At 43.9% G+C, this 12164-nt stretch overlaps 1 protein-coding gene across 1 annotated transcript; it reads left to right on the forward strand.

Moving 5' to 3' along the window:
• The first annotated feature begins 934 nt into the window (after nucleotides 1-934).
• Nucleotides 935-10582, forward strand: LOC118653419 (nuclear RNA export factor 2-like). Its single transcript, XM_036304140.1, has 19 exons — nucleotides 935-1078; nucleotides 1403-1486; nucleotides 1590-1694; nucleotides 1809-1889; nucleotides 2007-2076; nucleotides 2223-2311; nucleotides 2427-2534; nucleotides 2708-2817; nucleotides 4644-4680; nucleotides 5162-5233; nucleotides 5308-5363; nucleotides 5503-5610; nucleotides 5726-5784; nucleotides 5889-6004; nucleotides 6099-6141; nucleotides 6713-6785; nucleotides 7331-7513; nucleotides 10343-10403; nucleotides 10538-10582. The coding sequence occupies exons 1-19, from the start codon at nucleotides 962-964 to the stop codon at nucleotides 10580-10582; spliced, it is 1617 nt and encodes a 538-aa protein (XP_036160033.1). The 5' UTR covers nucleotides 935-961.
• Nucleotides 10583-12164: the final 1582 nt, after the last annotated feature.

Below are 12164 nucleotides of genomic sequence, written 5' to 3' on the forward strand. Positions count from 1 at the left end.
TCAGAACCACAGGAACCAGTGGAGTCATAACAACAACAACAAAAATAAATAAGTAAAACCATAACATTTGGAGTCCAGGAATAAATTAAGGGAGATGGAGCTGAAAGAATACTTGAAGAAATAATGGCTGAAAACTCTTCCAATTGGTCAAAAGACAGAAATCCTCAATTTTAAGAAGATGAGGAAATACAAAAAGAGATAAACCCAAATATAGCAACACCCACATCATAGTCAAACTTCTGAAAAATAAAAATAAAAACAAAGAAAAAAATTGCACCATATTAAAAGGTTCACACAGTTACCTCTTTCTCCTCCTATCTCTCCTCCTGCTCTTGCTCCTCCTTCCTCATCCTGTACCATTTCTCCCCTGATAGCAAACATCTGTCAGATATCTGGACAGGCAGAGGTGTTTCCTTTCTGGGGCTTGTGGGATTGATCTCTTAGGACAGGTAGTACTTTGTTGCCCTGCCATGGTGTTATCCTAAGATGTGGAACATGGTTATTGAGTACAGACGTGTCTCTAAACTTGTAATTTTGTTCCTTGTTTCAGAAGACAATGATGGTGATAGCTCATCTCAAGGAAGAGAGAAATATTGGGATTCTTTTCAAGGTGATTTTGGAAAGCAGACCCATCATTATCAACAGGGTGGATATGAGCTTCAGCCTCCACACCTCCTGAAGGATTATGGATACATGAAGAGGAGCGAAGGCCAGAGGTACCAAGTCAGACAGTAAGTGACTGGGCAACTCTCACTGCCTTTGGTTTTCTTTTAATTCTCTCACTGGGAAACTGAAGAATATTAGAAGTGAAATCATGGTTGAGCAATCCTAATTATAGTCCTGGTGTCAGAGATGGAGGATGTATAGAAGACTTTCTTAGCATTCATGGCCACTCTTTTTCTTTTCACTTCCCATCGCCGCCTGCAGCACTCCCTATGACGTCCAACACAACAAAAGGGGAATGAAATTGCATAATGAAGGCTGTAGTGATGTTACTGTGTGGAGAGGTGGAAAACATCTGGAAAGAGAAATGGAGAACACACAAGATGAAACCACAGAGAGATGGTTCAAGATCATAGTGAGTGTCATGGCAAGTTCTGCACTACATGGGATATCCTGGAACCTTATAAAAGGAAGACCACATTAAACATCTTACATGCATTACTTGGAGGAGAGATTTTGAACAAAGAAAAATGGTTTAGGAAATCCACATTTTGAACAAAGATAAGAAATCATGCCCAGGGTCCCTTCTTTAGAAGCCCTTTAAAGCTGAGTAGAAAACAAAACAAAACAAACCAAAAACAACCTGAGTAGAAGGTTGGGAAAGAACACTGTGTTGGGTCATTCTCCAAGCTTAGTTCATGTTGTTTCTCCTGTCTTTGTGCCTTCTTTTGACCCTTAGATTCCCTATGGAAGAAAGTATGAAAAGACATGGCTAATGGATTCCATCCAGAGACATTGCAGTGTACCCTTCACTCCAGTGGAGGTAAGAGAGGACAGTGAAACCACATGAGGGGCATAGGAAATGGGGAGAGACCTGGCTCACCTGGGGCCCTTGGCCTCTGATACTATTCTTTCAATCCTTGTAGTTTCACTACGTGAAAAACAGGGCCCAGTTCTTTGTCCAGGATGCTCGCGCTGCCTATGCATTGAAGAACATCAGCTACAAGATTTGTGATGAGGAAAACTGGAAGGTGTGTGTCGTGGTCTTTATCTGTACTTAGTCCTGGGGCAAGAGGACAGGCAGTGCTGGTCACCTTCTGAAGGACTAGAGTTCCTGGTGCTAACCCAGCCTCTTCTTCCTGCAGGTAGCTATCTTTGTCAATACTTCTGCTGTACCCTACTCTGTGCGGGATAAACTGGCGCCAGAAGAAATGGAACAGCTAAAGGTAATGCAGGCTCAAGGCATATGTATGCCCACATTCAGACCCACTTGTTCCTCCTCCAGCCCCAATTTCCTTGTTCACACCACAGCCTCAGAACTCTCTCTCCATCTCCCTCTGCAGCTAGCCATGAGAAAACGATATGATGCCTCTCAGAAGGCTCTTGACCTCCGGAGTTTCCTCTATGACCCAGGTACTACTAACAGCAATAATTCTAGGGCAGATGAGGGCAGAGATTTTTGCCTTGGAGGCAGACTTAAGGATGGTAATGAAGGAGGGGTTGGTGGTGCTCTTGGACCCTTGTCAGCCTTGTGATTCCCCACTCTCACATTCTTGAAGGATTTGCACACCTTGATATTGATATAATCCTGAATCGGAGAAACTGTATGGCTGCAACCCTGCAGGTCATTAAAGAGAATTTCCCTGAGGTGAGGCCTTAGACCCAGTGCTGGTGTTATGGTAGGGGGTGGAACAGATGGGACAGAGGGCAGATTTGTCTCTGAGGTCCTACATAGTAAGCATCATTCTACCTCTTCCCCAAAGCTGTTGTCCCTGACCTTGCGCAACAACAAACTGTACCAACTGGATGGCCTGTCTGATATTGTACAGATGGCACCCACAGTCAAGATCCTGAACCTTTCCAAAAATGAGGTAAGAAGAGGGACATATCAAAGATGGGTTGAGAGTGGGTGCTAGTGGCTATTGGAGTGATGACAGGAAGTAAGCAAAGGTACCTGTAGGGAGGGGAGTGGGCTGTGGGTTCAGGGGCTGGGATGTCCCTTTTCCCTTGGACTATTCTTCAGTTTCTTACCCATATTTCTCAGCTGAAATCCACCTGGGAGTTGGACAAGATCAAAGGCCTGAAACTTGAAGAGCTGTGGCTGGAAGGGAACCCTTTGTGTGACACCTTCCAAAGCCAGTCTACCTATGTCAGGTCAGTGTGAGCCCCTCTCATCATTCCTGGGGTCCTTTGACTCCTAACAGCATGGACTACCCCTGACAGTGCCATATCGCAAATGGTGGCAGCCCTGGTCCTCTGGGAGAACTAGAGGCTCCACCTTCTCTTCTCTATGTCCCTCACATCTGCTAAGAGGTCTCCTCTCCTTCCTCTGATGTGCTCACCTATTCTCAGGGTCTGGGGTCTGGTTCCTGACTTTGCATCTAGTTTTCTCTGGCAATCCCACCAAAATGAGCCCTAGGATGCAGGGCTCCACCACGACCCAGGACTAGGAGTGTTGAGCCTTGAGGCAGATACTGCTGATCTGGACTGAGAAACTTCCTCCACCCAGACTCATGCTGAGATAGTCTTTCCTGTTTCTGAGATGACAGAGTATCCCCAATCTATTCTGGGAGACACCTTCTTTCCCTTGCATGTAAAGGGTTTCCCCTCAAATCCCAGGTTGACGTGGGGATGTTCCCACCCCATGCCAAGGTCCCAGGCCCCGTTCATTTCTTTAGTGCGATACCAGGGATGGGCCATCTTTGGTAGAATCCAGAGTTCCCTAGTCAAGGGGTCAGAAGTGAGTCACTAGCAGTGAGCAGAGGACCTTTTGAGGCAGCAGTGGAAGGCAGACAACAGAGGGGTTTAAGGAGACAGAAGGGCATTCCTCTCAGGGTCAGCGGTCCTCCATCCAGACATCACATCATCTGCCTGGTCCTTCAGAGGAGCCCTGGGTAGCCTTACACAGGTATGATTGCCCAGATAAGGAGCCAACTAACAGGCACAGATGCACAGGAGCCATGAGGAGAGAAGGTTGTGAGCATAAGAAGGGTCCACAGACTCCTGACCCCATGTTCAGCTGGGGACTGACCCATTACCCTTTCTGGAAAGATCATGTGGGTGGTGCATTTCCCATCCCATTTCACATTGAGCTCCCGCAGGTAATAAAGGTTCAACCAGAGTCCTATGGCCATCATGCCAATAGGTGCATGTTTTCCATTCCTATCTGGAGACCCAGGGCCAGCCAGGGGCAGATGAAGGAAAGAGCTGCTGCAGGGGAGCCATATCCCTTTCCTCTTTTCTTCTTCTCTGACCCAACCCCCACTGCCAGGGCAGAACTTTTTCCCCTTCCCTTTAAGTTTCTTTCTGTTTTTCCTTTGTCTCTACACTTCGATGTCTTCCAATCTCTGCTCCTATCTTTACTCTCTTTCTGTCTTCATCCCTCTCCCTTCCCCTCCCTGTCTCCTAATCCCTCTCTCCATCACCCCCTTGCCCCAGAGTACTGAGCCATCCTTGGGGCATGTGCTGTTCATGGCAGGATGCTGGACCCCCAGTGAAGTAGCAGAGCCCTGGGCCCCCACCCCATTCCCTCTTCTCTCTGCAGCCATCAGTGGTGGCCTGGAAGGAGGAAAGGGAGGCAGGGAGGGAGAAGAAGCTCCGGAATCTGGGATCCAAATGCTGTGGTTTGTGGCACTGGGGAAGGAGTCAGGGCCCTCTAGGCAGGAGTTAACCAGGAGGATGGAGAGGGAGAGAGAGGGAAGGAGGGAAAAGGTGAGGGACGCAGGAAGGAAAGGAGGTGATATGAATGTGAAGGTGTGAAGAGAGGTGAGGAGACTGTGTTTCAGGGATTCCATATGGCAGGTGGTCAGTGCTCAGCAGAGAAATGGACCCAGAAGCCTTGAAATCTGAGGCTGAGGAGGGCAAAGGGGATTCTGCGTGGGCAGAACACCTGTTTCTGTTCATTCCATCAATGTTTTAAGTAACTTACAGCATTGCAATCTAAACTGTCAACCACTTTTTCTATTTTTGCATTTGGACAGCGCCATCAGGAAATATTTCCCCAACTTGTTACGCTTGGTAAGTGCCTACAGTCATCATCATCTCTTTCTAACATTGACGACCTCCACACCTGACCTCAAGCCCTTTATGTCTTGCTTGTTTACATGTTTGCATCAGAGCCTTCTCCATTGTGGGGGACATGGGCTTCTGAAAAACACATGAAATGATCTCTGCAAAAATGTGCCCACACACACAGAGAAGGAAGGAGAGACAGGGATAGGCGAAGCAATCTGCAGAGAGAAGACAAAGGGAGGAGGGAAAGACACACACACACACACACACACACACACACACACACACACACTCAGAAGTTACATAAAACAGTAGAGACTTCCAGGACCTCATGATGCCGATGTGCACTGGAATGTTGCCCATGGAATTTCCAGGGAACTATTACTACAGACCTCTGACCTTCACCATCTCCTTGGCACATCCTTTCCGCTAATCATCCAAGACCACCTTCCTGGTCTTCACTGCTAACTTATCTTTCCTTCTCCAGGATGGCCAGGATTTGCCCTCACAAATTGCCACTGACATTGACAGACCCCACTTGATAAGTCCCTCAATAAAGGTAAGGAAGAACAATATTTGGGCTATTGTAAGAGAGGCTTTCAGCCACATGGTCTCAAATGTCTTTGATTCTAGGAAAGCTGTGAAAGATCAGATGCTATGAAAAGACAAGTTGTGCAATTCCTGCAGCAGTAAGTACCCTGGGGACCACCAAGAATGAGGAGGGCTTGGACAGTCCAGGCCACCCAAGCACAGGTCTGTTCCTGAGAGTTTTCAAGTCCCCTTTGAGGACGATTCCATAGAGGTATACTCTTCATTGTTCCCTCACAGATATTACGTGATCTATGACTCTGGAGACAGACAGAGTCTCCTCGGTGCTTATCATGATGAGGCCTGCTTCTCTTTGACCATTCCCTTCATCCAAGACATCGCAGCCCCGTGAGTATCACAGTTCACACTCTTATTTGGGGGGGGGTCTCCCCAGCAGAAACCTGCCAGTTCATGGAAACACCCTCACTGGACAGACAACCACATCCTATTCTTTTTCTCCTAGAAGCAGCTTGTTTGAGTACTTCAAGGATAACAGGAATATGAAGAACCTCCAGGACCCCAGTGCGTGTGGGATGGGGAATACTGGGCAGGGGAAGGGGGCATGAAGGGTCAGTCATAGGGCCCAGGGAGTGGCAACATTGACCTTTGCTGTACTTCCCTCACAGACCTGCGTTTTCAGTTGCTGAAACATACAAATCGTGACATTGTGAGCTCTCTCTGTGTGTTTCCCAAAACACAGCATGATCTCAACTCCTTCCTAGTGGACATGTGGTTGCAGTCGGTAAGCAACCTCTTCCTCCTTGGGACAGGCCCAGAAAGATGTAGGTGGTGGGAGGTGTCGGTGGAGACTGAGCACCTATGCCCTTACTTTTTAGGAAAGGATGCTCTGCTTCTGTGTCCATGGAGTGTTCAAGGAAGGTGAGTGTATGTAGGTCCCCTCCCCAGGTCCCCCACTGCTCCCTCCTCCTGGCTGGGCTCCCTCTCAGAACTCTCACAGCTTCCCTCATTCCTTCCCTTTTCTTACTATTCCCTCCATGTTCTCCTGCCTCCAGACACTGCCCCCAAACTAGCCTGGTCTGACCTGCATCCATGCCTATCAACCCTGCATAGCTGGGGCGATGGGTACACAGATGTGGGGTTTGATGGCTGTCATCCCAGATCCTGACTGTGCAAACATAGGTCCATTATCTAACCTTTCATTTTCCTCATTTGCAAAATGGGGATAATAAAACACACCCCTTGGGTAGCTTCCAAAAATGAATCAAATGAACTAGTGAAGTGGTTGTCCCAGGGCCCAGGACATGGTAGGTTCCTTCTCAGTGGAAGCAGATTGCTCCTAATGTTGCCCTCCCTATTCCTCGCACCCTGACTCCCAGAAAATAGTTGTCTCCTTGGGCATGAGTATGCAGTCCCACCCTGACTTGGGAATGCTGAGTGAGTGTGTGAAGCATGTGTGACCCTAAGGAGGTATTATTGTTTGTTGTTGAAGTGGAAGGAAGGTCTCAGGGTTCTGTGCGTGCCTTCACCCGGACCTTCATCACTACCCCTGCCAGCGATTCCAGGTGAGTGTTATGCTCTGGGTGGGAACATACAACCCAACCTGGGCTCAGGGCTGTGGGAATGTGGCAGTGCATGTTCTCAGGGTTTTCTCCGTGTTGTGGGAAGCCAGCAGGTTGATCCAAGGAACAGTCCTGCAAAGGGGTTAAGAGCTTGGGCTCTGGAGTTAGAACACTGAAAGTGTTTCAGGTTTCTTTCAGGTTCTCTTCATGATGCCAACACTCACTAGATTTGTACCTGAGTGAAATCACATGACCCTCTCTGTGACCTATGTCTTCCTCTGAAAATGGGATTAGATTGTCTTCTCCCGTGGGCTGTTTCACTGAGTAAATGTAATGGGGTTAGCGGTAACAATCTAGTGAAGCTGGTAGACAATCTCTCTAAGTGTTGGCTCAGTGGGAGTGGCAGAGCTAACAGGCAAGGAATCTGGGGAGCAGATACAGGTAGGTATAGGAGAAATCTGGTTGCTGAGTGGCAATGGAAGCAGGATCATTGTTGAGGGTGTGGGGTTGTCCATCCATCAGTTGTCTGAGGTATCATTTTTCTCCAGTATATTCATCGTAAATGATGAGCTGTTTGTGAGGGATGCCACCCTGGATGATACTCAGAGGGCAATTTCCATCCCAGTGCCCACACCCTCCTGCAGCACTGGGCCCACCCTCTCCCAGGAGCAGCAGGAAATGGTGCAGATTTTCTCCATCCAGTCTGGAATGAAACCTCAGTGGTCTCAAAAGTGAGTATTGGGTGTGCTCAATGGTAAGAGGTACTTCAGGCAGTGTGGGGCTGAATAATGGAAACCCATAGGCAATTTGGAAAAAGAAGCATTTTGATGTTTTGCTTCCAAAAATAGTAGGCCCATGAACAATGTATCCTAATTTCATGGTGATATGGAAAGAGTTTTAAAAATAGTGTAATGCTCAGATGACATGATCTTGTATATGGAAAATTCTAAGGAACCCACCTAGAAACTATTAGAATAAACAAACAAGTTTAGTGCAGTTTCAGGGTACAAGATCAATATACAAAAATCATTTGTATTTCTATGTTCTACAATGAGCTATCTTGAAATGAAATTAAGAAAATAATTTCATTTATAATAGAATTAAAAAATAAGACTAAAGTAGTGAAAAACTTACACTTTAAAATCCTCAGAATATTTTTGGAATGAATTAAGTAAGACCAAAAAAAAAAAAAAAAAAAATGGAACGACATGCCATGTTTGTGATTTGCAAGACTTAGTGTTGTTAAGATGGTAACTGGTCCACAGATCCAACACCATTCCTATCAAAATTTTAACTGGTTCCTTTCAAGAAATTAATATGGTGATCATAAAATTCACATGGAAATGCAGTGTACTTAAAATACTAACAATAGTAAAAGGGAAGAATACCGTTGGAGGAGTCATAATTCTCAATCTCTAGAATTTCAAAGCTTACTATAAAGTGACTATAATCAAGATTACAATGCTACTAACATTTGGTTATACATATAGTCAATGCAATAGAACTGAGAGTCCAGAAATAAACCATGACATATATAGTCAATTGATTTTCAATTAGGTGCCAAAAATTTTTAATTGAGAAAAAATAGCCTTTTTAACTAATTGAGCTGGAACACCTGTATATCTACATGCAAAAAATGAATTTTGGCCCTTACCAAACACCATGTACAAATATTACTCAAAATGGATCAAAGACCTAATGTAAGGTCTATAGCTATGAAAACTCTTAGGATAACACATAGGTATATAACTTCATCACCTTGAGTTAGGCAATGGTTTCTTATGTATGACACTTAAAACACAAGCAACCAAAGAAATAAACAAATCGAACTTTATCAAAATTAAAAATTATTGTGCATTCAAAGGACACTATCAAGAAAATAAAACTACAACCCACAGAATGGGAGAAAATATTTACAAATCTCATATCTGATAAGGTATACTTTCCAGAATATCTGAAAACACTAACTCAACAATAAAGAGACAACCCAATTTGAAAATGGGGAAATGATTTAAATCAAAATTTCTGTAAAGATGACATACAAATGACCAACAAGCACATGAAAATATGCTCATCATCATTAGTCATTAGGAAAATTCAAGTCAAACAAGGAGGAGATACCACTTCATACACACACTAAGATGGCTTTTGAGTGAAATGGAACATAAGTGTAGATAAGGAAGTGAAGATATTAGAATTTTCATATATTACTGGTACAAATATAGAGTGGAACATTCACTGTGGAAAACTTTTTGGAAGTTCCTCAAAATGTTAAACATGGAGCTACCATATGAACTGGCAATCTGACTCCTAAGTAAATAATAAGAACAATGAAAACATACATTCATGCAAAAGATTGTACAGGAAGGTTTATAGCAGCATTACTCCTAACAGCCAAAGAGTGGAAACAACCCAAATATCATTTAGATCATGAATGAATGAAGAAATATGGTATATCCATATAGTAGAATATTATTCAGTCATAAAAAGAACATAGTTTTTATATACGTCATGCCATAGACAAACCTATGTCATGCCAAAGACATTACACTAAGTGAAAGAAGCAGTCACAAAAGGTCACATATGTATGATTTTGTTTACATGAAATGTCCAGTACAGTCAAATCCATAGATACTGAAAACAGATTTGTGATTGCCAGGTTCTGTGGCAGGGGCGGGGAACCTTTTTCTGTCAAGGGTCATTTGGATATTTATAACATCATTCATGGGCCATACAAAATTATCAACTTAAAAATTAGCCAAAAATTGGTCAAACATTTAATTAACTCCTAATGCCTTGGCAGGGCCAGACCAAATGATTTCGCAGGCCTTATACATCCCTCTGACTGGACATTCCCCACCCCTGGTCTAGTGAAGGGGGTGGAATAGGGAGTGATCTCTTATGCTTAAGGAGTTTCTTTTTGAGGTAATGAAAATATTTTGGAATTAGATACTTGTGATTGTTGCACATTATTGTTATATACTAAAAAGTACTGCATTGTACACTTTAAAATGGTGAATGCTATAAAATACCATTGAAAACATATTTTCTAAATTTTCATTTGTTATTTTATTTTTAAAAAATATTTTTATTGATTTCAGAGAGGAAGGCAGAGGGAGAGATAGAAACATCAATGACGAGAGAGAATCATTGATTGGCTGCCTCCTGCATGCCCCCCACTGGAGATCGAATCTCAACCCAGGCATGTGTTCTTGACCGGAATCGAATCTGGGACCCTTCAGTCCACAGGCTGATGCTCTATCCACTGAGCCAAACCAGCTAGGGCTTGTTATTTTCTTGAACATCTTTATCAATATATATTAAGCTCCCTTGTTCTTTTGAAGATCTCTGTTTTTCTGTTTTGGATTCTAGTGGGAATGAATGCTAGTGACAGACGTTTTAGTTTTCACTAGGTCTTTCTTCCTCCTTGCACATAGTGCTCGTTCTGGTACATGTGTCCCAGCATAGATTTAGTGGCATAGGTTTAGTGGTGGCATTGCATGGTCAGTGTGTCTGTACTGTGGTACTAATGGAGATCACCTGATCTTCTCCCACTCCAGGTGCCTTGAGGACAATGAGTGGAACTACATCAAAGCTGCTCAGGTCTTTGCTACATTCAAGGTGAGGTCTGGGCATCAAGTGGGTTAAAGATAGATGTTTCTGGGCCTTTGGGGAGGCCAAGAACATGAAGGCTGGTGCCCTGGAATAAAATTCAGGGAGCTGGCTCTTCTGACACCTTGACTCCTCCTCTCCAGGCCCAGGGCAAGATCCCAGAGGAGGCCTTCAAACAAACCTCTTAAAAAGAGCTCTTGGATGTCATCTTTGTCTTCATCCACATCATTTATCTTTTCTCCTGCCTAAGGCCATACCCATGACTGGGCCTGGAGGCCTGGCTGACCAAGAAGCCAAAGTTACCTAACCACCTGAAGTGTCATTTGTTCTGTTTATTCTTCCCATTCATGATCACTGTGGTTGTGCTGTTGTTTTATTCTTTTTCATAATAAAGAGTGATGTTACACATTCTATGTTATGTGTCTTGGATCTCTCTTCCTGTGCCCAACCATGAGCAATGGGTCCAGGACTGAAAGGCCCTTCGCTCTCCATCCCCAGCTCCCCCATTCACTCCGGCAATCTCTAGCAGACACATCAGTCTTGACTACATGGGCAGTTTGTCAATAGATTCTAATAAGAATGGACACACAGTACTTCCAGAGATTGCCCTTCGGAGACAGTGTGAGTCAGTGAGATGCTCTATTTGGAGGCCTGCGGACGCAGACTTGGAACCTGGCACAAAGGGTTTTGCCAGGAATGCCTACGCATAGTGAGGGCTGTGAGGGAAGGAAGAGGGGACTCATATGTTTTACTCCTTCCAAATCACCTGAATGTTTTCAAAGACCATTCTATGAACAAGTTTACAATTTGCACACAGGTGATTGGGAAATGGGCCTTTTCACACCTCTCACCATGCTTGTGTTTGTCTTTATATCTGTCCACTGTACAGCCCCTCCCCCCTTTTTGAAGATGCACTGTGGATGGGATCTCACTTCAGCACCCGAGAGTGAGGGAGAGTCAGCTTGTCTCCTCACTTCATTTCTCAGATAGCTGACACTGGGTGCTTTGAGTCTATGTGCCTAAGGGGGTTCAGCCCTTTGTTTTCATTTCCAAACAAACAACAATAACATGGAATCTCAGATTATGGTCAATCCTGTGGGACTTTTTTCTGTCTGACTTATTTTGCTTAGCATGATATTCTCAGGATCCATTCTCATTGTTGCAAATGGAAGTATTATTCTTTCTTATGGCTGAGTAGTATTCCATTGTATATATGTACCACATCTTCTTTATCCAGTCACCTATCGAAGGACACTGTTTTTTTACCCATGTCTTGGCCACCACGAATAATGTTGCAATGAGCATAGGGGTGCATATATTTTTGCAAATAAATGTTTTCAAGTATTTCCAGTAAATACCCAGAAGAGGGGTTACTAGATCATATGGTAACTCTATTCTTAATTTTTTGAGGAACATCCATACTGTTTTCCATAGTGGCTGTACCAGTTTATATTCCCACCAGCAGTGAATTATGGTTCCTATTTCTCCACAAGCTCTTCTTAACAAATTTAAGAAGACTGAAATCATACCAAGCATATTCTCTAAGCACATTGCTTTGAAAATATAAATCAACTGCAAAAAGGAAGTGGAAAGAAACACAAATATGTGAAGATTAAACAACATGCTACTAAAAAACAACTGGGTCAAAGAAGAGATATATAGAGATTAATGGGAATGACAATAAAACATGTCAAAAATGTTGGGATACAACAAAAGTGGTAATAAGAGGAAAATTTATATTATTACTGGAATATCTCAAGGTACAAAAAA

The sequence above is a fragment of the Myotis myotis genome, unplaced genomic scaffold (assembly GCF_014108235.1).
Source record: "Myotis myotis isolate mMyoMyo1 unplaced genomic scaffold, mMyoMyo1.p scaffold_m19_p_4, whole genome shotgun sequence".
Taxonomy (NCBI): Eukaryota; Metazoa; Chordata; class Mammalia; order Chiroptera; family Vespertilionidae; genus Myotis; species Myotis myotis.

Coding starts and splice junctions, on each gene's coding strand:
- LOC118653419 (XM_036304140.1), top strand. CDS start 962: ATGAAATTGCATAATGAAGGCTGTAGTGATGTTACTGTGTGGAGAGGT. Junction 1,487..1,589: donor TACCCTTCACTCCAGTGGAG/GTAAGAGAGGAC, acceptor CAATCCTTGTAG/TTTCACTACGTGAAAAACAG. Junction 5,785..5,888: donor GAAGAACCTCCAGGACCCCA/GTGCGTGTGGGA, acceptor CTTCCCTCACAG/ACCTGCGTTTTCAGTTGCTG.